General features: G+C 57.5%; 8 protein-coding genes across 8 annotated transcripts; 5 read left to right on the forward strand and 3 right to left on the reverse strand.

Annotated features, from left to right (window-relative positions):
- The first annotated feature begins 2118 nt into the window (after positions 1-2118).
- J3D65DRAFT_312772 (uncharacterized protein) lies at positions 2119-2885 on the forward strand. The gene has a single exon (XM_066795284.1). The coding sequence runs from the start codon at positions 2162-2164 to the stop codon at positions 2696-2698; it is 537 nt and encodes a 178-aa protein (XP_066655745.1). The 5' UTR covers positions 2119-2161; the 3' UTR covers positions 2699-2885.
- Positions 2760-4136, forward strand: J3D65DRAFT_312833 (uncharacterized protein). Its single transcript, XM_066795285.1, has 3 exons — positions 2760-3179; positions 3332-3642; positions 3700-4136. Exons 1-3 carry the CDS (start codon positions 2842-2844, stop codon positions 3774-3776), a joined length of 726 nt encoding a protein of 241 aa, XP_066655746.1. The 5' UTR covers positions 2760-2841; the 3' UTR covers positions 3777-4136.
- A 240-nt stretch (positions 4137-4376) lies between these two features.
- On the forward strand, positions 4377-5138 carry J3D65DRAFT_620853 (uncharacterized protein). The gene has a single exon (XM_066799894.1). The coding sequence runs from the start codon at positions 4497-4499 to the stop codon at positions 4962-4964; it is 468 nt and encodes a 155-aa protein (XP_066655747.1). The 5' UTR covers positions 4377-4496; the 3' UTR covers positions 4965-5138.
- Positions 5139-5165: 27 nt separating this feature from the next.
- J3D65DRAFT_620855 (uncharacterized protein) lies at positions 5166-7332 on the reverse strand (the record flags this gene model as incomplete). The annotated part of the gene is made up of 1 exon (XM_066799895.1): positions 5166-7332. A coding segment is annotated over exon 1 (1988 nt), but the record flags the coding sequence as incomplete, so codon positions are not given.
- A 2599-nt stretch (positions 7333-9931) lies between these two features.
- Positions 9932-11157, reverse strand: J3D65DRAFT_620863 (uncharacterized protein). The gene is made up of 10 exons (XM_066799896.1): positions 10957-11157; positions 10817-10903; positions 10707-10766; positions 10591-10656; positions 10499-10540; positions 10397-10441; positions 10303-10344; positions 10211-10252; positions 10110-10157; positions 9932-10054 (listed from the first exon to the last, which is right to left on the reverse strand). Exons 1-10 carry the CDS (start codon positions 11112-11114, stop codon positions 10000-10002), a joined length of 645 nt encoding a protein of 214 aa, XP_066655749.1. The 5' UTR covers positions 11115-11157; the 3' UTR covers positions 9932-9999.
- Positions 11158-15237: 4080 nt separating this feature from the next.
- Positions 15238-15977, forward strand: J3D65DRAFT_620871 (uncharacterized protein). The gene is made up of 3 exons (XM_066799897.1): positions 15238-15490; positions 15535-15569; positions 15636-15977. The coding sequence occupies exons 1-3, from the start codon at positions 15313-15315 to the stop codon at positions 15891-15893; spliced, it is 471 nt and encodes a 156-aa protein (XP_066655750.1). The 5' UTR covers positions 15238-15312; the 3' UTR covers positions 15894-15977.
- A 1718-nt stretch (positions 15978-17695) lies between these two features.
- Positions 17696-18924, forward strand: J3D65DRAFT_313358 (uncharacterized protein). Its single transcript, XM_066795288.1, has 2 exons — positions 17696-18400; positions 18450-18924. Exons 1-2 carry the CDS (start codon positions 18025-18027, stop codon positions 18737-18739), a joined length of 666 nt encoding a protein of 221 aa, XP_066655751.1. The 5' UTR covers positions 17696-18024; the 3' UTR covers positions 18740-18924.
- A 2733-nt stretch (positions 18925-21657) lies between these two features.
- Positions 21658-22587, reverse strand: J3D65DRAFT_313060 (uncharacterized protein). The gene has a single exon (XM_066795287.1). The coding sequence runs from the start codon at positions 22330-22332 to the stop codon at positions 21796-21798; it is 537 nt and encodes a 178-aa protein (XP_066655752.1). The 5' UTR covers positions 22333-22587; the 3' UTR covers positions 21658-21795.
- Positions 22588-22903: the final 316 nt, after the last annotated feature.

Below are 22903 nucleotides of genomic sequence, written 5' to 3' on the forward strand. Positions count from 1 at the left end.
AGGCGATCATACGCGAGAGGAAACGCGAGATGAGGTCTAGCTCGTCGACAGGTGCGTGAGCTTGTTCAATTTCTTCTTCTCGACCAGGTCAGTCTCCTTGCACTCGCTCGGCATCTTGTGCACGACGTTCTCGGGCGTCATCCGCGAAAACCTGTGCGCCCTTGGTCGGAGACCTGACCACATCCAGCTCGCAGACCGCGCCTTCGATCATGTTCTCGTTGGCCGTGGCGACCACCAACTCGCCGTTTCTGAGTTCGTGTACAGCCACCCAGACCCGCACACGAGGTCGACCAATCACCCAAACTTTGTGCCAAAGGGGCGAAGAAAGCCTGACTTTGTTGTGTGGCGGGCCCAGAGTCGCAGCCAGCGGCCGAGAAAGCCTGTTTGAACCGACTGCTGCTTGGCCTGCTGCTCTCCTGGTTCTCGACCAGCTGCTCTTAAGGCGCTTGTGGGATTTGCGAATTTCTGCGAGGTCGGAGGTGGGCTGATGGGAGAGAGGACGGTTTGGGACGAGGTACAAGTTGAGGAGCGACAGGAGCATGGAGAAGGGCGCGGCGAAGCTCTGCTCAATGTTCTCGAGCGCTCCGCCCCGCCTTCATCGTCTCCTCCTTGCCAGAGGAAGCTCTGCCACTGCCGAACCTTGTCGACGTACATGTGGCCAAGGGTGCGGGATATCTCGGGTGCTATCGACCGGAGGTTTGAACGCATCCGGATTGTGCGACCAGTGGCGAGCTCTTTGATGACGTGGAAGAGTGCGACGAGTTGTCTTGCTGCGCCGTCAGGAACGCGGCCCAGTCTGTAGCGAGCGGAGGTTAGCAAGGAGGCTGAGGCGGCTGCAGTGGGAGCGTCCTGTACCTTGGATGATGTCCATGGTGAGGATGGTGGCGAGCACGGGTAGCGTAGCGGACAGACTGGGCGAGGACACCGGGGAGGGTGAGTAGACGGTCGCGTTTCCTCGGGCGGTGATTGACCCTTTGCCCGTCCAGGCCTGGCTGATGTGGCGATTGTTGTCTCGTTGTGTCGTGGTGTGGAGGGAGACGGCGGAGGAGCGAACGACGGGACGGCCGGGGCGGCGGCGGCGGCGGCGGAGACGCGACGCGACGCGACGCGACGCAACGCGACGCGTCTGGGCCGATGTTTATCCAAATGCCCAAGCCCGGCCGGGCACGCGGGGGGCAGCATCACAAGAAACACATGCCTCCAATCTTTCTTACAGGCACTCAGGAATGCATCCGTCGCACTGCTGGCAGAGAAGAGAAACGAAACTGGCCGACGCGCATCCGGCAAGGCGACTGGCCAAGAGAGATGACAGACGTGTCCGAAGACGTGTACGTGGCTCAGGGCGGCATAAGCGAGGATCCTCGAACAGTGCTCTACATCGTCTGTTGAATCTGTGGTGCCGTGGCAGGTGATGCGTCTGTGAAGGCGTTGGCGGGCTCTGCTGTTTCTCGTGTTTGCTTCTAGGTGGAGTCGTGGAACGGTGGTGTAAGTAGTGGCCGGTGAATCTCGCCAGCGGGAATCATACTCGCTAGCGGGTGACTCAGCTACTCGCTCACGTGACCGGCATACTCGCCGGCGGGATTGGCCATACTCGCCGGCGAGTATGGCTTTCTTGCTCACGTGACCGGCTTTCTCGCCAGCAGGAATCAAACTCGCCAGCGGGTGACTCAGCCACTCACTCACGTGACCGGCATACTCGCCGGCGGGATTGGCCATACTCGCCGGCGAGTATGGCTTTCTCGCTCACGTGACCGGCTTTCTCGCTCGCGGGAATCAAACTCGCCAGTGGGTGACTCAGCTACTCATTCACGTGACCGGCATACTCGCCGGCGGGATTGGCCATACTCGCCAGCGAGTATGGCTTTCTTGCTTATATGACCGGCTTTCTCGCCAGCGGGAATCAAACTCGCCAGCGGGCCCGGTGACTCAGCCACTCGCTCACGTGACCGGCATACTCGCCAGCGAGTATGGCCATACTCGCCAGTGGGTGACTCAGCTGCTCGCTCATGTGACCGGCATACTCGCCGGCGAGTATGGTTTTCTGGCTCACGTGACCGGCTTTCTCGCCAGCGGGAAAGCCAATCTGGCGACTAGTCTTGCTGGCGACTAGTCGATCTCGCTGGCGGGAAGCACCCCCGCTGACACGCGTCTCCTCTAATCAATGCACCAACGACTGCTGTCGCAAGCTCGTGCGTCACTACTGACCATGACCGAAATTTGTTTCTGCTCAGCCCAACGCGTCGTCGCGGCTCGACCGCTCGACTGCCCTGCGGCTGACTGGAGGACGCCCCGAACAGCTCGCGTCTCCCGCCAAAGCGTCTACTGCCGGACCGCAACCACCACAGCTTGCACAAGCTCAAGTCGCAATGCAACCTCCTACGGGCGAGGGCGAGGACAACGGCGACGGCGACGGCGACGGCCAGGTCGTTCTCGAGCGCCCAACACGCCCCAAAAACAGTACCGCACGGCTGCTCCAACACGGCTGTTTAAACGGAGGACTTGCAGCAGGCACTTCACAATCAGGTCACGTCACGTCAGGTGCAAGAGGTGGGTCAGGACATGTTTCATTCAATTCTTGCTAGCACAACATGTTTCTGATGCCTCCCATGCCAAAAGCGATTGTATTGCTGATGCGTGTCTGCAAGTTTCGTCAGTAAATGGTGGTCGGCTGAGTGAAATCGTGGAACTCCTTACCTGATTGCTGGACCGGTGCTGCGACGTTTCACAGGACTTGAGGTCTCTCCCCGTTGACTTTCACGCACGAGCGCCGAAAGTGACAGCTGCAAGCCAATTTCGTGTTGCGCTGAGGTTGCTTGTGGTTCCAATTCTTCAGGAGTAAGCATGATAGGCTGTGTATCCAGGGAGCCTTCATCTGCTGGTGTGTCTTGGAGCTTCAGGGAAGTTAGTAGGTTCCAGAGAGGGGAGAGGGGAATCTTGGAGGACGTTACCATATTGCTCAACAAGTCTTGGTTTCTTGAGAATTGTCGCGACGAGAATGGGTGCGCCGACGAGGATGAGAGGACGATGAGACAGCGACCGAGGGTGCGAGGGGAGGCGGCGGGTATTTATACCTACCCATCCAGTGCCGGCGGCGGAGACGGGACGGAACGACTCACCCGCCGGGCGGGTCCGGTCGGGCCGGGTGCCGTGGCTGCTCCGCCGGCGGCAGACTCTACCAGGTAGCTCCCCGCCTCCCGTCTAGTACACCTCTCTCGTCGTCTTTGCCCCGTCAACACCCGCCCGCTTTGCATCGTCCGTCCGTCCGTCCGTCCGTCTGTCCGTCCTTCACTCGCTCAACTTTCATTCACTGACACGAAGAAATCCCAGCCAGGATCACGGCAGCGACAACCTCGCAAACCACCAAAAGTACGCTCGCTGCTCATCTACTCCTTCGAGGCTCCGAGACACGTCCGCAGGGGAGCCAAAGTCCGCCAGGCGCCCGTCGACCGCATCTTCAAAGTCGATCGCGCGAGAATCGCCATCTCCCCGCATACTCAGCCACGGCAGAACTCTTGTGGCGCCATGCGGTTGCTGGATCCAAGGGTCGGAATTCAAATTGTGCCTGCAACCACCCACCTCCTACCGGTAGGACACTGCCCCCGATTTGTCCATGCTGGAAACCATTTGAATGCAATGGAGAAGGTTAGAGGTAAGCAAATTGCTTGCAAGCGCAATACTCTTACTAACAGACCAAGCTAGAGGAATTCAGCTACCAAGCGCGAGGATTTCCAGTGCAACACAACCCTCCCTCGTTTATTGTGGCGCGCCGCCAGTGATCAAGCTTTGCTCATTGCTCCAACAAAGCTGAATAACGTTACTCGAGCGTCCTCAGCCTCGATGCCAGCACCAATGACACTAAGGAGAACGGCCACCTGACCACCTCAGTGCTCAATCAAGCCGACGTCGCCTGTCTCTTCTTCAGTCTTCACCTTGACCTATCCAGCTCGCTGCAACACACGTCAGCCACCATTCACAGTCGCTCGCTGTGGTCCTGCGGTATCCACCACACACACCTTTGAACCTCCTCGCGGACATCTCCATCATCACAACACCTTCGGCCCATCAAGAGTGCAACATTCACAACAACACAAATACATCGGTTATGCACTTGCGCGCCCCAGCCTCCCGGCGCAGACCAAAGCGCCTCGTTGCGGTTGCTGATCTTGTGACGTCGCGTCTGGAAATGGCCCTGGTTTGTCGAGTGGAAGAAGACTGGGAAACGGCGCAGGCAGGAGATTCGGATTGAAGGGCTTGGAAGGCGGCGGCGGCGGAAAAGCAGGACGAAGTCGTGGATTGATGGTCTTGACGGGTTGCGCTGAGCGAGTGGATCTCGTGGAGCTATCTGTGGCATACATAGGCGCGCTTTGCATGAATCCATCAGACTCTTCCAGCTCATCGGGCCACCAGCTGAACGCCGGTGTCGCCATGCGCAAGCCCAGTGAGGGTAGGTGCCGGCAGGAAGTTGTTCGCCGCGGCCAAGACCGTCGAGCGCGTCGATGAGAAGTGTCCTTTTTGGCTTCGCTCTCCGCCAGCTTCTCCGGCGTCACCCACCCACTCGTCGACGAACCTGGCCGGCACTTTCGCAGATGCGCCGCTTGACTGATGTCGCGGAAGAGTGTAAAGCGTGCGTGGAGAAGGGCGATGGAACGAGCGCGGCAGCCCCCCGGTTTATGATCGGTGTCGGCTTGTCGATGGCTGGCTGGCGGCGATTGCGGCGGCTCTTGTTCCCCAGCCTTCGTTGGCAACTCGCTTTCCGGCTTGGGCGACGCGGCCTTCCTTGGGCAAACGGTCTACGCATGGCTGAGCTGACGTCTTCGCCCTCCGGCAGGCCCGCAGCTCCGTGTCCGGCAGCGTGTCGCCAATCATCTCCACCAAAAAGAGTTGCGAGGGACAGGGAGCGACTGGAGACTTTGACGGCAATGAGGAGGGCATCGGTAGGTGTGGTAGAGGAGGTAGATGAGTAGGCAGGGGCAGCGGTCGAGGATGAGCAAAGCTGCTCGAGGGAAATTGCAACATGGCCTCGCGCTCCAAACGTTCCTTCATGTCGGCGGTGGGCACTTGGCAGTCTCGAGCGTCGGGAGGCCGTCAAAGTGCGGGCAAGACCGCGTGTCACTGGAAACAGAGCTGCAATTCACTCACAGGGCATCCCCAACATGAAGATCAATATCGATTAGCTAGGCACCCGATTTCTTAGCTACACCTTTGGATTAATATTGATCAGGCAGGCACCTGATTTCTTAGCTAGACTGGACCTTCGACTTGATGATGTCGCATCTATCCTGAGCGAGCTTGCGGGCGGAAGCAAGTCCTGGCCGCAACGTCTGGAGCATTTGAATCCGCTGTTGTACAAACCCCACCTCACAGCGGGAGCGACGGATCCCCTGCGACAGCTCACGCTCCGCTTGGGTATTCTTCCTTGAGCAGAGCTTTATGCCCTTCAAAGCTGCGTGTTGCCGTTTCAAGTCGTTTTTTGCATCTTCGAGACGGCGCTGCGCCTGGTTGAACGCGTCCTTTGCGCGCACATGCAGCGAATTGACCACGTGCAGAGCGTCATTGGCGTCGTTGAAAGACCGCATCAAACGCGTCATGGCCTCAATCTTGGAATGCTGCTGTTTGCCCAGGCCATCTTCCTCTTCGTCTTGCTCACCACCTTGCAGACGTATTAGGACCTCACGCCAGAACTCCGTGTCCACGGTTGCTGGAAGGGACTCGCCGGCACCGAGATAGAGACTTATGACAGAAACGATGACACCGCAGTCGGTCAGATTGTTCTGGAGCGGACAAAATCGTTCTGACAATTGCTCGGGTGCGCAAGCACTCCACTGCTGTTGGTTGGCTAGGAAGCTTTTGACAAGTTCCGTGACTGCATTGTTTGATTTTCCGTCACCGAGAGGGTCCCAGTGTTCTGCACGAAGGCCGGCGGGGGTTTGAGTGCATCTCACTAATGTCCAGTGCCCATTTTGGCAAGCTGCGCCGATGATGGTGTTGCTTTCATCATCTGGGCAATCGAGGTACTCGAGATTGGTTGGGCGCGTCAAGTTGGTCGAGTCAAAGTACTTCCATCCAGGTCTCACTGAGGAGGCGGCTTGGACGAAAAAGTTGACGCTCTCGTCGCAGAGCTTCTCGTTGTTGGCCAAACGGTGGAAAGCTTCGTCGGATAAGACGCCCGTTCTGGAGTTTCCACTGCGTTCTTCCTTTAAGCCAGTTTCGTCCGCTTCATCTTCAGCGGTGGAGAGCTGGGATGTGTCTGAACGTGATTGCATCCAAGTTGATGGGACAGCAGGTTGCGACTCGGGAGATTCTTCAATGATGCTCTCCAGTCCGCCATCGCCTGTGACAACCGAGTCCTTGGGAATTCGTCCTGTGCCGGTTGTGAGCGGTGTGGGCGGGGGGTTCTTGAAAGTCTTGGCCTTGCCTTTATGGTTGGAAAAGGGATTTTCGTCGCCAGTAAGTGGGAGTGTCTTCATGGCCCCGGCCTTATTCTTTCGCCTACTGTCCATATTGACGTTTCCAAAACCGCGCGAGGTTTGCTGCTCCATGGTTTGTTGATTCTCCATTGACCAAGTACCACGACCAAAGGATCGGCGTTTAACGGGCGGGGATAACTCTGGGTCTGAGCTAAAGGATCGACGTTTCACGGGCGCAGTTGCCTCTGGGTCTGAGAGTACTTCAGACATGTCAATGTCGTTTTCAGGCGGCGGATCCTCTAGAGGTGCTTCAGCACGGCGGGAGTTTTCGACTGGAGGTGAGGCCGGGCCCTCGTCCTCACTCAGCACACTCCACGCTCGGTCAGGCGGGTCCTCGACGGTGTCTCCAGTTCTCAAATCTTGCAAAACCTTGCGGGCGTCGCCCGGCGCCTGAATGCGCTCGCGACCGGCACCGCGCGGGTGGTGGGTGTCCTTGCGAATGGATCTCTGTTTAAACAGGCGGGCTTTGGTCTCGTCGAAGGACAACTTGTCGGCAATTTTGACCACGCACTGGAGAAAGTCCTTGGAATCGGGTTCGCCAAAAGTTTGTTGGATCGTGTCGAGGGGCACTTTCCAGGTATCTGCGAGTCGCTGCTTGTAATGGAGAATTACTTTTTTGTGTGGGTCAAGGGATATTCCGTTGTCGCCCGTCTGGGTCGCGGAGTCGCTCTTGGACGACGTTTTCGCTCGGGTGGTGGTGTTGTTCGCTGTGTTCGAGCTGTTGGTGCGACTGTTGGTGCGGCGCTTGGACATCGCAGGCATCGCTTATGGTGGCACGTATTCCAAGTGATTGCGAAACATGATGCTGGTTGGCTTCAGCCGTGGAGGTGGTAGTGGTGGTGGTGAGGTGGTGGTGAGGTGGAGGTGGTGGTGGTGGTGGCTGCAGTCGCGTCCACGGCAGTTGGTGTTGAGGCAGGCACCGGACGCCGGCGGCCCGGCGGCAGAGGCGTGCAGTCACGTGTCAGCGAGTCAGCTTGAGCGCTGACAAAGCATCCGTCGGGTTGCAGTGCCACCTCACCGCCACAACACCACAACCACAACCACGATGCACAACACCCACGCGGCGACGCTATGGCGTTCTAGTGGCTCCGTATGGCCTGGGTGCTGTCAGATGGCGTCTTTCACCTTTTTTTGAAGTTGGTGGAGGAGCACACTCTATCAAACAACCCTGCCGTCACACCGCGTGTGAAATTCGAGGCAGCAAGTCGGTTCGCCAGCACGAGCGCGTCCTCTCCTTCTCTGTCTTCTTTTGCTGACTGTTTTCAAGGCCACCGCTGCAGCTCATCAATCGCCGACACCGGACATCGCCGCCGTGACCCATGGCCTCCTCTTTGCCCGTGCCGAATTCGCCGCTCTCAAAACCGACCACAAGTCTTCCGGCCACCTCGAAACCAGTTGACTCTGAAGAGCTTCAAGCAGGCGACATATTAACGAAGTGTAGGTACAGCTTCATGGCGACCGAGGTACATTGGGAGCCTGTAATACCAAAGACGCCGTGGACCGCGACACGTTGGCCTGCGCATCATCTACAGGAAGCCTGGGGGCTTCGGGCTTCCTGCGGGCCAAGGTTGCGGACATTTGCGGCATCAACCATGAGGGCGGTACCGGGTCCGTAAGTTGGAGTTGCAACTGAGTGGGAAGCGCAAAGAAGATGTACACTGTGACTTGATGCGCGCCAACGAAATGTCTTCCTTGCCCATGGCATCCCGCCGCTCTTGGTGGAGCCCTCGTTGGTATATTTTGTGGGCACACTCGCTCTGTCCTGCACTGCCCCATGGGTTCCTCGACGTCTCTGCGCGGTTTGATACCTCGGCACGTAGGTACGTACGCATGTTGTCTCTCACACCTCCCCGTTGACTCCGATTCAGAATTGCCGGCAAGATCACTCGTCGCTCTTGGTGTCCCTGCAAGGTGCATCCATGGGTGAGGGGGCGACAGGACTGATTCGGCGTTACGTCGAGTCCTGGTGTTTTGTGGCGGGCCTTCCGACGGGTCCTCATCCCATCTCACTCGGGCTCGCTATCGAGGGCAGAAGATGGGAAAGCAGATGGCCCAAATCAGTGCGTCCACCCGAGTGTTGACTCTTCCCACGTCTTGATACATGAAACCACTTGGTCGGCCGCCTTTTTGCTACAGCAAGATCTTATCAAGCATTTGTTAAAATCATCAGGGTGTGAAAAGGACACAGGCCCCTCCCCCCAAACTCCTCGAGATCTTCCACCCCGTCTGGCTCACCCATCGCCTGCAGACCCCGCCCTCAACAACGCACGCGACCTACCATCTGCCGAGTACTGCTACCATCTGTTCCAGCCAGGAGAGCATGCCAAGATGCATGCCTTCCAAGGTTTGTGGCCGAAGCGATTGCACTTACGCATGTAGAAGTTGATTGCCGGGGAAAATTTAATATGATGGAGCTAGAGTGGTTTCATAATGGTATTTTGAAGTGTTCCTATTTGGAGTCATTCTTTGCCGCCGCCAGAAGTGGGCCGACGCGCATGACAGCGTAAACCCTTCTGCCGTCCCACAGCCAGCCAGCGCCCAAAGATAAAGAAGAAAACATGGCCAAGTATCCATCCCGTGCGTTGTAAGTACGCGCCGCTAGGAAGCGGATCGGCACTTTCTACAGTTCCTACCCTCTTAAAAAGAGCTGGACGGCGAACAAGCCGAGCAGCCAACTGGAAAGAAAGACCACGCTGCTAAAGGAACCGAGCTTGCTGAGCCGCGGCCTGTTAGGCAATCCTCCTTATTTCCTAGGAAGCTTTCCTCTGTGGATGCTCGCAACCTGTACCGCAGATCCTGGCCTTGTTCCCATCCCCTGTGCATGGTTCTTGCCCGGTCCCTCGCGCCCACCAACACCGACCGAGTATCCCACAGGAAGCTGGCAACTTTGTGCTATCTCCATCTCGCATGGCGGAGTTTGGCTCGGAAGCAGGCTGCACCATTCCTTTCCTTCTCCTTCTTCCCTTTTGTACCTCTTGCACCCCGCATTTCACGCAAGTTCTGTCCGCCAAGGTGACGCAAGCTTCGGGAGAAGCTGTGTGGGCGGGCAGGTTGGAGTTGGAGCCTCGAAGATCGGTCTTGGTTGACGAGTTGTGCAGGTAGTGCCGGCGTTGGCTGCATACTTTTAATGGGGCATTGACGCAATCTGTCGCCCTGTTCTGGTCAGCCCAAGGCTTGGAGCGAGAGAAGCCATGTGTGCGGGTTCAGCTGAACATGACTCGCGCACGAGCAAGAGAGAATCGAAGGTGTAGGTGCAGGTCAGGCAGGCGGCGGGGTCGGGCGGCGGGGCTGCGTGATTGTCCGCCGGCGGGACGACCCGCCGGCGGGTTTCCTCTCTGCCTTCAGGTTTACCACCACCACCATCCAACCCTCACCATCATCGTCATCATCACCATGTCTCGCTCGCGCCAGCGCCGCGCCGCCGAGCGCCACGTCGCCGCCGGCACCCCCGGTGCCCAAGCCCACCTCGTAAGACTGTTCTCCATCCCTCAATGTATCTCCCTCTAACACGTACGTGATGTGTAGGCCGCCCTCAACCAGCGGGAGGTTGCCCGCAACCAGCAACGGCGGGCGCGCTCCCAGCCCTAGTAGGTCATCAGACCATGTCGTATTCTACCACATCATTCTGACGGAGAACACCAGTGCTGCTGCTGCTGCTGCACCCCCTGCTGGTCCTCCTCCGGGCCCCAAGTAAGTCCACGTCGTTCTCCTATCTGTCCACGAGTAGTTGCTGATTGAGATAGCCTCCCTCCGGCTCCCCCTGCTGGTCCTCCCCCGGCCGCCATGTAAGTTCACGTCCTCCTGTCTGTCCGCGAATAGTTGCTGATTGAGATAGCCTCCCTCTGGCTCCCCCCGCCGGTCCTCCCCCGGCCGCCATGTAAGCTCAAATGCTCCTGTTTCCCCATCGATATAGGTGTTGATTGAGACAGTCACCCGGCCTTAGCTCCCGAGGCTGCCGCCCTCCCGGCCGCCAAGTGAGTTCAATTTCTCCTGCCTGCCTGTTTCCCGTGGATAGGTGCTAACGATAGTAGCGTTGTCCCGCCCGCCGCCGCCGCCAACGACGACGACGACAAGTAAGCTGCAGTGCATTCTCCATCCACAAGTTAGATGCTGATGAAACTAGCGCGGTCCCGCCCGCCGGCGCCGACGACGACGATGACGCCATGGATGAGGAGGGCGAGGGCGAGGAGTAAGCTGCAGTGCATTCTCCATTCACAATTTAGATGCTGATGAGAACAGTGTTGTCCCGGGCGCCGCCCCCGCCGACGGCGACGAGGACATGGAGCTGGACGACGAGAAGTAAGCTGCAGTTCTTTCTCCATTCACAAGTCAGATGCTGATGGAACTAGCGCGGTCCCGGGCGCCGCCGCCGCCGCCGCCGCTGTCGCCGACGAGGACGACGAGGAGGAGAAGGAAGACGACGAGGACGACGACATGTAAGCTACAAGATCACTCTCCATTTGCGTATGGTATATACTAACGAGAATAGCGCTCCGGGCGCTCGCGCGCCCTTTTTCCATATGACGCTGCGCCCCCTGGCCCGCCGCAACTACAAGCTGTAGTTGTTTTAAGAAATTTGTAAAAATAAAAATGGATTTCTCCCTCTCCTCTCCATCTCTGTCCGTCCGTCGACTCTTCTCTCCGCATTGCATTTTCTCCCCCTGTGAAGTGGTAGACTGTCGACTTGCCGTTCGCTATTTGCCTCCCTTCCTCGCTCGTTTTATTGATCATTCATAGGGAGGGGGGCATGCATGCGGTGTCGCGGCGAGCGGAGTGGCTGCTGTACGGGCAAGAAGATGGATGGTGCCGGAGACGCTGCACTCACTCACTCTCCATCGGCCCTGCACTCATTCGACAACAAGGAATTTTGCGAGGCGAGAATGCCTCCCGCAGAGAATTTTGACCGCGCACCTTCTCCCCCCAACGACCACGCTGCGGGCCACAAGCCGAGCGCGGACCCCGAGACGGCCGTGGATTTCCGGTCAAGACGCTGACGAGGAGGCACCCCCGCGAACAAACCCACCCGATGTCGTTGACCTATTCGCAGACACTCCCGAGGAGGACCTCAAGAAGGGCGGACCACGCTGTGGCGTAGCAGCTGGCTGGGCCACGATCAACCTTTAGTTCCCCAACGCCGACGGCCGCCCTAGCTAGCTCCGCAAACCTAAACAAGGAACCTACCTGCTTGCCGCTCCCAACGTCCAGACGGACTCTCGAAATGGCTCGAGGTCGCGGTATACTGGGAGCCAGGGGCATGGGCGTGGGGCGTGGCATCAGCAGCGCAAACACAAACCGCGGCGGCGCAAACAGCGGCGGTGCAAGGAGCTCACTGGGAAAACTCAGGGGAAAATTCAACGCCAGGCGTGACGCAAACGCAAACGCCTCCGCAACGGGCAAGGGAAAGCTCAAGCGCCCGCGACTCGCCAGCTCGAATTTTGCAGGTAGCGGCGCGGAGGATATTGGGTGGTGATGGTTGGTATATCCGGTTCACTTGCCGCCGGCGGCGGCTGACATGCGCAGAAACGAGAGCTTGGCCGGCCCTTTTACTGCTGTTTCGCTCTGGGCGTGCGTGTAGAGAGTAGGATTCCTCAGATTCTCAACTCACGCAAGCCCGGGCAAATTCCAAAAAGTGGCCAGTGAAGTTAATTTTTGATGAAGCTCGCTGCTGCTCCTCGACCCGATCCGTCCAACTACAACCCGGCGGCGGACAGACAGGGTTCGTGCTGAGGAGCCTGTAGTCCTCGTCATTATTCCGGTCCGGGAGCTTGCTGTCCAGATCTTTGATGAAGCTCTCCTTCTACTCAATACTTCGTCCTTGCGTCATCTGTGGCGGCGGTCCTACTCCTCATGACCAGTTGGCCGAACTGCGAAAGGGGTTGCGACATTTTAGGACCATTTGTCACCAAGTTCGCAAGCTTGTTAAGAGGGCTGAGTAAAATCCATACTTCATCAACTCAGTAAGCTAAACTGTGGCATGTATCCAGACAGCAAGAACAGGTTCCTCGCCCGAGGTTGTGTAATTTTTGACCACACCAACGCTGACACAACTACACTCGTACACGCCCTGTCTAACACCAGGAGGGCTCCTTTACCACATCAAGTTCCTCAATCAATTGATTCTCCCAATTGTCCCCTCTGGCCAGCTGTATTCTCTGTTCTGGAGTTTCCGGTAGATGTTTCCGGTAGATGTTTCCGGTAGATGTTTCCGGTAGATGTCCTCTCCCTTGGGTGGATCAATTGCCCAAGGATCCACCTTTTCGTTGTGGCTGGAGATGGCCGCATTGAGGGAAAAGCTGGAGCAGTGCCTTTTGGGCGCAGGAGTGGTGTGTACGGAAGCGGTCTCGCGGTTGGCGTTGTTCCAGGGCGAGAAAGGAGGGAAAGGAGCGCATTGAGAGAAGGGAATTGTGTACCAGACGGAAGCGCTCTCGGTGTTGGTGTCGTTCCAGGGCGGGAAGGGGGGAAGGGAGCGTATCTAGAGACGGGCACTTCTACTGGTTCCGGTTACCCTCGTCTTTCTGCCTGCCGCCGCTGTTCGGCTTCCTGGTCGAGTTGTTGGCGGGCAAATTCCTCGTCTCCACTGCTGCCACCGCTACTAACTGGGCCCGGCTGTTCTCACTATTGGCGTTGTTGCAGGGCGGGAAAGGAGGGAAAGGAGCGAAGTCAGGGACAACCTGGCACCGCTGTTCGGCTTCCTGGTCGAGTTATTGTTGGCGGGCAAACTCCTCGTCTCCGCTGCTGCCGCCGCTGCTGACTGGGCCCAGGCTGTCGAAGAGTCTTCCACTGAAATGAAGGACGTGGTCTTGATCATGTGCTCCCGGCATGTTCAAGAGGGTGAGGAGAACAGCCCTGCTGTCGCAAAGCCCACCAGGCCGACCAATTTTTGACGGGGGGCCCTTGTGCGTGAACACGAAAAAGATGTGGGAATAGAACATGCCGGCCATGCATGCGCGTCGAGGCTGCGGGGGTCGACGTTTGAGAGGCGCGGACCGGGTGTCGTGAAGCCCGCCAGGCTGACCGATTTTCGACGGGGGACCCTTGTGAGGGAACACGAAAAAGATGTGGGAATAGAACATGCCGACCATGCGGGCGCGTCGAGGCTGCGGGGGTCGACGTTGGAGAGGCGCGGGCCGGGCGTTGTTGAGGTGGCGTTATGCTGCTGTTCTTGCGGATTTTGGTGTTGCGGGAGCTGCTCTCTGCTCTCATAGGAGGGCACGCCGCGGAGTGTCTCGCCGGTGTAAGGATCACCTTCATCGGCAGGAGACGTGGTGGACGTTTGGGCGCGTGGTGTGGCCGTAGTGTTGGTGCTTTTGCCGACGCGATTGCTGCGGTTTGCTGGCTCGTCTGCCTTTCTCGCGCTCCGTGCCCTGGCGGTTCAGTGACGAGCGGCTGGTGCTCTGGCGCAGCAGTTTCGGGGCGCTGGGCTCTTCGCTCGTGTCCTCGAAGGTCTTCAAGGACGGGGAGACGAGTCTTCGCAAGCTGAACGGTTGGAAAGGAATACCCGTTGGCGGCGCGGATGACCACTTGAACCCCTTTCTGAGAGCGGTCACTAATTAGCGTCACAGGAGGGGGCTCAGATTGAGGTCGAGATGACTTACCAAGAAATCAGCCGTGAGACAGCTGGCCTTGTTGTGGCCCTTGTACAGCTCCCAGGTCGGCTCATCCTAGAGCCAGGCTTGTTCCACGAGTCCAGATACGACTTCACGCGCCACAGGCATCACCGTCTTCGAACTCGTAGTCGCGGCAGGCAGCGCTCTTCTTGGCCGCCTTCTTCGCTGTCGGGACCGTTGTCGTCTCTTCTTTTTCTGTGCTGGAGAAGACACGCTACAACGATCGACTGTAAGGACGTGGTTGAGGGTGGGGTTTCCCTCTTCTGGTGGCGTGTTTCAAGAGCCTCGAGGAGATGAGCAGCGTGCATGGGCACGACTCGATCCGCTACGGGCCCTGTATGTCATCAGAAGCGTGCCCAAAGAAATTCGGCAGAAGGGAAAAGCGGGTTGCTGACATACCTAGAACTCATACGCTACGGCAAGCAAGCTAGAGGGCACCGGGTGAGTTGCAGAGGGAGAGAGAGAGGTGGAGAGAGAGGTAGGGAGGGAGGTGGAGTGAGAGAGGAAAGGTTGAGCCTAAAGGTAAACACGGCGAGGATGGGCATCTTTGTAGGCAGTGGCAGGGAAACACGCCAGGCAGTCGGCAAGGTGAGGTCAAGAGGGAGCGAGAGGGAGAGAGAGAGTAAAAGTAGGAGGTGAGGAGGGCAGCGGCCCGGCGGCGCTTACATAACATCAATTCTCGCCAGCGGGAATCATACTCGCCAGCGGGTGACTCAGCCGCTCGCTCATGTGACCGGCATACTCGCCGGCGAGTATGGCTTTCTGGCTCACGTGACCGGCATACTCGCCGGCGGGTATGGCCATACTCGCTAGCGGGTGACTCAGCCGCTCGCTCATGTGACCGGCATACTCGCCAGCGGGAATCATACTCGCCGGCGGGATTGGCTTTCCCGCTGGCGAGTATGATGCCTGCTAGCGGGTTACCCCATTTGGGTAGCAACAACTTACCTAGAGCACAAATGGTGTTTCTTGCCCTAGTCTCTTTCCTACCTCATCTTTTTTCTCTTCCCTTCAAACTCTCTCCTTACCGTTCCAGGCACAAGAAACAGCACGTCTGGTGGCGGCGCACGCCATCGCAGAAATGGGCGGTTTTAGCTAGCAAGACCACTAACGCGCAGCAGGAGAGGGAACTAGAATTGAGGGACGCGACCTCATATATAGAACACCTGTGTTATGAGTGCGCATTTAACATGTCTACAGCCGGGAGATGGATATCTGAGTGCCTGTAGAAACATGATATGAGCATCTTGTCCCGCACTAACCCCACCCAATCTGCACCACGCTCTCTAGCCAAGCACGTCTCACACAAGGCCCATCAAAGGCACCCACTACGGGCTTTATGGCGGAGGAGAACTGAAGCCGGAGAGTCCAGAAAGGGCGGTAAGAGCAGCATGAGGGCAGAACTTTACTCGTATTCTACACGTCGTCAGCGGATGTGCGACCGAATCCGCGTGACCCACTTGGTGGAGCGCGAAGGCGGGTTTTTAGTATCAAACTGCTTGATGTCGTTAGCTGGTGGGTCACTCATGGACAAAGGGCGGAAAGTGGACAATGCGACAACAAGATGCCGTCCATGTGGGCGTTCGAGGGGGACGCCTGGGCTGGGTTCCCGTCGGGCCCGTCCTCCCTTGCCGCATTCTCTCGTCCACAGCTGCAACACCACGACGACGCCAACGAGACAACGACCGCACTCTACAATTCTCGCCACACCTGGACCAGTCGAGAGAGGCAATGGCAAGCCTCGTCGTCCTTCGTTGTTGCTGGCGATGCCCCAGAAGCCGCCGCCTCGAGCTCAGCCGCTTGCCGTCGAGTGTTGTGACTTGGCGAGTACGCTCGGTCAACTGACTTTGGAGGAGGGTGGAGCGAAGGAATGGAGAGAATGGATGGATGGATGGATGGATGGATGGATGGATGGATGGATGGATGGATGGATGGATGGATGGATGGTTGATGGAGGAGATGGTGGATTCATGAAAGAGGGGAATGCGTCATCGCACGGCTAACCGTTTTGGGTATGGCGCATTCCAACCACAAAACACCCGCGGCGACCTTCATGTCCCTGGCCTCTCTACAACATACACAACCCTCACCACTGCACCCATCCATGTCCATCACCACCGCACCAGCATTGCATCATTGACCCCAGGACGCCGTTCCACTCCCCTGCGACACGTCACCAACGGGCCCACCCCGCTTCCTCCTCCTCGCCCTCCGCCGCCGCAGTACAACCTCTTGGTCTCGAACTTGCGCATCTTGCCAACGAGAGCAATACAAAGTTGGGCGACGATCGACCGAGATCCGCAGCGACAATGCTGGTCCAGCTCGCGTACCGCGACCGAACAATGGCGCTCAACCGCTCTCTCCGTCGCCTTCAGATCGCAGGCCTCGCCCAATGACCGGCAGTCGCAAAGCACAAGTCAGCGCATTCCAGTCTCTCTGCCGCGCGTCGAAGCTGCGGCTCTTCGTCCGCAATTTGCATCGCTCGCTGCGGCTGGGACGCTGCACCCGGTGCTGCCTAATTCTGTATGGCGCGTGTGGCACGAGCGAGGTTGGCTATGGTGATGAAACCACTGTGCCCGCTGTCACGACGAGCGAGCGTGGGCCGGCACATGGCAAAAGAGCAGTACGACTGGTGAATTGGACCTGGAGGCTACACGGGCTCGGCCACCAGAAGTTGGAAGCGCCAAGTCATCGCCGACCTGAGAGACCAGCAGCCGTCTGCACGTGGGGAAAGGGGAATCCAGGCGGGGGACAAGGCGGCGCGCGCAGTCTCGCAAGATGTTGGGGATCAAGAAAGCGCTGACCAGCCAGGGCCAAACAATCGACGCTGCCATCCACGCCCTCGTCGCCAGAAACACCACCCTCGTTAACTCCTTGGCACCCTTCTGACATCGCTCTCCTCCTCGTCATCCTCCTCGCCTACCGCCACGGCCGCCGCCCTTCAAGACCCAATCCACACCACGGCCCACGCCGCCATCCAGTACCCACGCGCTGGCGCGGTTATGCGACTCATACTTTGATTCAGAACAGATGCATGCGGGCACGCGGCAGCTGAGCCGGATGCTGACGGACTTGGGGCAGTATTCTGCATTGCCCTCCTGGCAGCAAGAACAAGGCCGCGACGACCACAACAAAGGCTGCGGCGGCGCCCAAGGAAAAGGCAAAGCCTGCCCCCAAGGCCAAAGCCAAGCCCACCGCCGTCCCTGTCGTCGAAAAGAAGGCCACCGAGCTCAGTCCTGCGGCCAAGGCATAGGGCGTGCGTCTGCGGACAGCACGTGCAGCAATGGTTCATGGTGGGAGCGGCAGCGGATGTTTTCCGCGCGGGCAACGGCGCTAGGAGTGCCAGCTGTGATACTGCCGCGGCGCCTGTGATCAAGAGATACGGATGAGGCCGAGTTGATGGTTGCGGACATGCCTGTGAGGGAGGGCTCCTCCGAGGCGTCGTCGCAAGAACTGGTTGACTTGTTTGACCTTGATCCTCCTCCGACACAGGCACCGTCGCTGCTGCTGCCTCAACTGCGAAATACGGCTTCGCTCACGCCGACCGACTAAAGCTGACACTCCAACGCCAAAGCCACAACCGTACCTACACCTTCTGCCGCAATACTCCCGGTCTCGGCGCCGCCCGTTATGCCTCGCCATGGCAGCCGCATGGATGCCAGCCGACAAATACCTTTCCGTCAACTCCGGCCCTTGGCTAATGGCTCCAACTGACGCGAACGCGGGCCATTAATCCGGTGGGGGGTCCGTAGTTCCTCCTCGTCGAACAAGCAAATGGAATCCGGCTGAGGAAAGCTCGGGCGGGGATGTGAACAATCTACAGTAAAGAAAGACGGTGGGCTTGAGAGCCAGCGTGATGGACTTGGTCAACGGGGCATGGATGATGACCTGCCGCGCACAAGTTGGCTGTCGACCCAGCATTCCTGGAAGCATGACGTTCTCAAACTTCGATGCGTCGTGGTCGACGGGAACAACAATCATTTGAAAGACCTCAAAGACACCTTCCAAAAGCGCACCGACGGCTGATCATTGCGAAGCGAGCGACTTTGGGTGGTTCGCCGCAGCCTCATGGAGGCGTTCGGAGCGCAGGACAGAGGCAGACTCGATGGAGGAGACGGCGAGAACGGATAGGCATGCGACCGACGGTGGTAGAAAAGTTGCATCACCGTCACCGCGCACCGCCCCCACCATTTCTCAAGTCGTTCCCAGAATCAAACCACCGCTGCCAGATTCTCCTCCAGTTTTGTGCTCACATCTTGCCCCGCCTTGGCTCCATTAACTGCCCCGGCCGAGAGGCAGCTGAGCAGCATCCTGCCACTTGGGATTGTGAGAAGGGGACCCGGCAGAGCAATGCAAGAGTCTGACAGCGTCGCAGATGATGAAGACACCAACATCAACGTGAAGATGGAAGACAGCAGCAACAGCCTGCTTGGCTCGTCCCGTCCTGCTTCCGCCTCAGGGATTCCCGCCGCAGATTCCCGGTTCCCTCCAGAGACATTCCCATCACGGATTCCTGCCGCAGATTCCCTCGGGCATGTTCCCTCCAGAGTTTCCACCACAGGTAGTCGGAACTGCAGCGCAGGCTGTACGAGAGAAAGCCGGTGGGAGGCACCAGAAGTTACGATGCGTCCGCGGCCGGTTGGGCGACAAGTGAAAGGGTGGTAGTAGAGCGGGAGATGAGACGGTCAGCATGCTGGATGCAGTGAGCAAGGCGAGGGTGGCGAGGCGAACGGGGTTGAGAGGACGGAGTCGAGAAAATGAAGACACGGAGACGACGCAACACACTCTTCCCCTCGTGCAGATCCATCGCCAACTTCTACTCTGTCTCATCACCGACTAGCCGCTCTCACTGTCCAACACATTCTTCTCGTTGAGCTTCACGCCTGTTGAAAACAAGTTCGCCTGCCTTCTTGCCCAGTGGCTAATTAGGACAAGGGCGATTCGCATTCATGTCACCAGAATATCCCAAAGCTCTTGTGTTGACGACGACTTGGACACGCCAGCCATTCTCAACAAGTACGGCCTGAAGACAGGCATGGCGCAGAGTCATCTTGGGGACAGTGTCGTACATGGACGCGTCGGAGCCTGGAGTGGCCTCTTCAACCAGCGAGCGGAGACTGTATTGACGACAAGTCCACGCGTTTCTGCACTCTCGTCTTGTAAAGGCCCGCACCCCATGCTTGCCTGCCAGTCACGGCGGCAAATTGACATTTCGCGCCATCGTGAACCCACTCCGCTGCCGAGCGCTGCCAGGCTGCTTTGTCACACTCCGTCCTAGCGACAGAGCGACGTCTCATCGCTAAAATTTTACCAAAGCTCGTTTTGCGTCAATTCAACCGTCACCCGCCGGCCTGGCTGTGAGAGGCACCTCTTGTCATTCAGCCGACTGCTCCGTCGTGCCATCAAGACGGCCAGCATAGTCTCAAGCAAGCTCCCCAATTCCTACCCGCATGGGATGATACTGTTCGCGCCCTTAACAGCACGGCTGTTAATATGAAGCGAGTATCTAGTAGGACTAGAGGAGATATCCCTACTAAGCCAGCAGACGCGATGCACGTCGGACGCCAACTAAAAGAGTTCCGGTCAGTCCATATATATTACTCTTCACTTAATCCGTCTACACGATAGTCACTGACGTCACAAAAGCTTGCCAAAACGGCCGAGTGCCGCCTTCCCATGCTCTTATCTCTAAGGGCGACGACAACACAAGTACGCGGTTGTAGAATCACAGGCGCTGTGGAGCTTGCACAGCCAATTTGGAGCTACCATCGTCGAGTGAGATTAGGCACATCGTCTTTCACATAGACACCCCTGCTCTCTGCTCTACCGTCAGGAGACCTTGCCGATATTGTTTCTCCGACCGCGCTGCATCCATCAATAACCACCACGCGTTTGAGCATCAAGTGAAACTTTGTCGAACTGTTGCTTGCTGGAAGGTTGAAGACAACATTGCCCAACTCTTCCTACTTGCCGACGTTCTTTCTCCGGTCGCGCTGCCTCAACAACCACCACGTGTTTGAGCATCAAGTGAAACTTTGTCGAACTGTTGCTCGCTGGAAGGTTGAGGACAACATTGATCTCTTCCTACTTGCCGACGTTCTTTCTCCGGTCGCGCTGCCTCAACAACCACCACGCGTTTGAGCATCAAGTGAAACTTTATCGAACTGTTGCTTGCTGGAAGGTTGAGGACAACTCCAGTTGCGCCATCAACAACCACGACACATTTGAGCATCAACCGAAACTTTGTCGAACTGTTACTTGCTGGAAGGCTGAGGACAACTCCAGTTGCGCCATCAACAACCACGACACATTTAAGCATCAGGCGAAACTTTGTCGAACTGTTACTTGCTAGAAGGCTGAAGACAACATTACCTATCTCTTCCTACGCAATAATCTTCCAGGATCTTGCATACTCTCTCGAATACTGGTGCACTACCGCCAATCTCAGAGTCCTGCGCTTGCTTCCCTCATCTGCGAAGGATGAGGCGCGACGCATCAAGGTCCCCAAGACTATCGCCACCGTACCCCATATCACTGAGGAAATCCCGACTGGAGATCATGTTCACAGTGAAGACTATTTCAGTGGCTGCAATGGTTTTGTACGGCATCTAGCATCCTTCAGTAAACACAACACCAAAATTCAAGTCAAGTGCCCCGAAACTTCTGGATGAACCACAAAAAAGGCGCATCAGACGACGAAATTACCAAACCCTGTCTCTTCCAGCAGGCGACGTCCGACGCCGGCCGTTAGAGAGACGATGAGTCTCTTCTTCCTCTGCTTCATCTGAGCAATTCGTTACGCGCTTGACAGGGCGCTGCTAGACAAGAAGATGGATGCTTCATGAGACGACGCAAAATGAAACACTACTAGACAGGACGTTTTAGGACCAAGCGTCGCAGTCGCCATTGGACAACTTGTCAATCGATGCGATGAAGATCCTTCGGAAGAAAACAAGGCGTCCTTACTCAAAGTGCGACGGGAAGTTGGGGTCCTGTTGCAGCAAAATCGCAAGGTCGATGTACGTCTTGCGGCCCGCATCCTGTAGAGCTTTAGCAGCAAGCAAACTGGCGGTCTTTCAACGAACTACACCTTCCTGTGCCCTCAGCCTCTACCCATCCTCAATCCTCCACTCATACCCAGCATCGCAACCACGGTACTTGCTCCTTGGTCCTCCGAACCCTCTTGCCGCTGGGAAGTGGAGATGTCTTTTCTCAGGTCGTATTCACCAACTCCCGACTCTTTGTATATCTTGCACCACTCACTCGTCCGTATATCCCTTTGACCTTGTGCAACAAGCTCCACCGATTCATCTCATCTGCCTGTACCAGTCAGCAAGAAGCCGGAACGGGATCACGGGTCTTCTTCCTGTTCTAATTCTGGGCGCGCGCAAAGTCAGTGGCCGCGGCGGCTTAACCACGTCGAACTATGCTATTTCCTTCAAATAATCATTCTCGCCAACGCCGTCTCCTGGTCATTCTCCTTGTCCTTATCCTCCTCCAATTTCTCCCGTGGTCGACACTGGACGCCGCTCTTGCTTCTACTATTTATTATGCGTCCAACATGTACGTGTCTGCTGCTCCGGTCGTGGCCTTGCTGCCATTGCCATTATCTATCTACGGGCGCTGCCAGCGGGTCCAAAGAGAGTTTCCAGAAGGGGGGAGGTGGACTGGACCAGCATAGGGGTCTCTTGCATCCAACGCAGTGCCTGCCCGTTTATACCTCAGCTCGAAAGCGGGGGGCGAGCGATGGGGGGCTTCAGGCTGAACGAGCCGGACGAATTGGTCATCGTACAGCCGCCGGCAGGTGATCTGTTACGGACAACCACCTCAGCCTCACTCCCGTCCACATCATTTGCTGCTGCACACGCTGCGGAGAGCCATGGCGGAAAAGCCATCCCATCACCCGACGAAGTAGGAGGAGGAGCAACAGCACAGCAGCCGCCGCCGCAGCAAGACGGCCGTTGTCGCATCGATTCCCTCGAGGCCGTGGTGCGGGGACAGGATGCGAGGTGGGTCGAAGCCGTCGCCGCCGCCAAAGAGCGCCTGCGCGCTGCGTTTAGCGGCCTCGACCAACAGGTGGAGCAGCTCGTTGATGTCCTGCGCGGCATGCAAGCGCTGTGGCAGAGGTCCTCCACCTTGGCTCGCAATCTCACACTCCGGCACCACCTCATCCACCTCATCCCCCACCAGGTCAAGGCCAAGCAAGCTTTGCCAGCCCAGTGACGATAAAGAAAAAAGACTTGACCTCTACCTCTCATTCATCAATCCATGACTTGGGACCAAAGCTTCCCCGGTGGCGATTACGACGCCGTCGCCCGCCGCAAGGCTTCCGGAGCTCCAGCTGGCGTTGCTCCAGCCGCTGCTCCCAGCACCGCACGCCGACCAGCGGCTTTTGGCAACACCGGTGCGACAAGAGCCCTCTTGTACAAAGTCAGAGCTTCTGCAGAAAGCACGGGAACCATTCTCAGGTGCTTTGCTACTTGCGCGTTTGCCATTTGGGATATACAGACCAGACGGATCAGTATTTTAACGACTTCAGATGGCTGCCGTACCTCTGCAAAAAACAGTTTGCAATTTAGTCGCCAGCAAGAGCAGCCTTGACCATTTTGTGGTAATTTAAATGTATCCACAATTCTCCGGTCCCTCTGCTTGACAAAACCAAGGACCGCCACGCTCGGGATTCGTCCTCGTCGTCAACACCTTCGTTCCCGGCCAGACTCTCCCTCTGCTTTGACCCTGGTGCGGACCGACCATGGACTTGGCCCCGAATGCCCGCCCCGGATATGATGACGACTTCGCGTCATGCATATTGCCACCACTCCAGCGTCG

This window comes from Phyllosticta citribraziliensis (assembly GCF_038025025.1).
Source record: "Phyllosticta citribraziliensis strain CPC 17464 chromosome Unknown J3D65scaffold_5, whole genome shotgun sequence".
In the NCBI taxonomy this organism is placed as follows: Eukaryota; Fungi; Ascomycota; class Dothideomycetes; order Botryosphaeriales; family Phyllostictaceae; genus Phyllosticta; species Phyllosticta citribraziliensis.

Bases quoted from the DNA above. Each gene is read 5' to 3' on its own strand.
- J3D65DRAFT_312833 (XM_066795285.1), top strand. From the start codon at position 2,842: ATGATAGGCTGTGTATCCAGGGAGCCTTCATCTGCTGGTGTGTCTTGG. The intron at 3,180-3,331 runs GTAGCTCCCCGC...AATCCCAGCCAG, and splicing joins CCGGCGGCAGACTCTACCAG to GATCACGGCAGCGACAACCT. The intron at 3,643-3,699 runs GTTAGAGGTAAG...AGACCAAGCTAG, and splicing joins ATTTGAATGCAATGGAGAAG to AGGAATTCAGCTACCAAGCG.
- J3D65DRAFT_313060 (XM_066795287.1), bottom strand. From the start codon at position 22,332: ATGAGAGGTAGAGGTCAAGTCTTTTTTCTTTATCGTCACTGGGCTGGC.
- J3D65DRAFT_313358 (XM_066795288.1), top strand. From the start codon at position 18,025: ATGCGTCGTGGTCGACGGGAACAACAATCATTTGAAAGACCTCAAAGA. The intron at 18,401-18,449 runs GTGAGAAGGGGA...ACAGCGTCGCAG, and splicing joins GCATCCTGCCACTTGGGATT to ATGATGAAGACACCAACATC.
- J3D65DRAFT_620871 (XM_066799897.1), top strand. From the start codon at position 15,313: ATGAGCATCTTGTCCCGCACTAACCCCACCCAATCTGCACCACGCTCT. The intron at 15,491-15,534 runs CTACACGTCGTC...CGCGTGACCCAC, and splicing joins GGCAGAACTTTACTCGTATT to TTGGTGGAGCGCGAAGGCGG. The intron at 15,570-15,635 runs CTGCTTGATGTC...CAATGCGACAAC, and splicing joins GGCGGGTTTTTAGTATCAAA to AAGATGCCGTCCATGTGGGC.
- J3D65DRAFT_620863 (XM_066799896.1), bottom strand. From the start codon at position 11,114: ATGCGGAGAGAAGAGTCGACGGACGGACAGAGATGGAGAGGAGAGGGA. The intron at 10,541-10,590 runs CTAGTTTCATCA...ACTGCAGCTTAC, and splicing joins CGCCGGCGGGCGGGACCGCG to TTGTCGTCGTCGTCGTTGGC. The intron at 10,442-10,498 runs CTACTATCGTTA...AATTGAACTCAC, and splicing joins CGGCGGCGGGCGGGACAACG to TTGGCGGCCGGGAGGGCGGC.
- J3D65DRAFT_620853 (XM_066799894.1), top strand. From the start codon at position 4,497: ATGAGAAGTGTCCTTTTTGGCTTCGCTCTCCGCCAGCTTCTCCGGCGT.
- J3D65DRAFT_312772 (XM_066795284.1), top strand. From the start codon at position 2,162: ATGCACCAACGACTGCTGTCGCAAGCTCGTGCGTCACTACTGACCATG.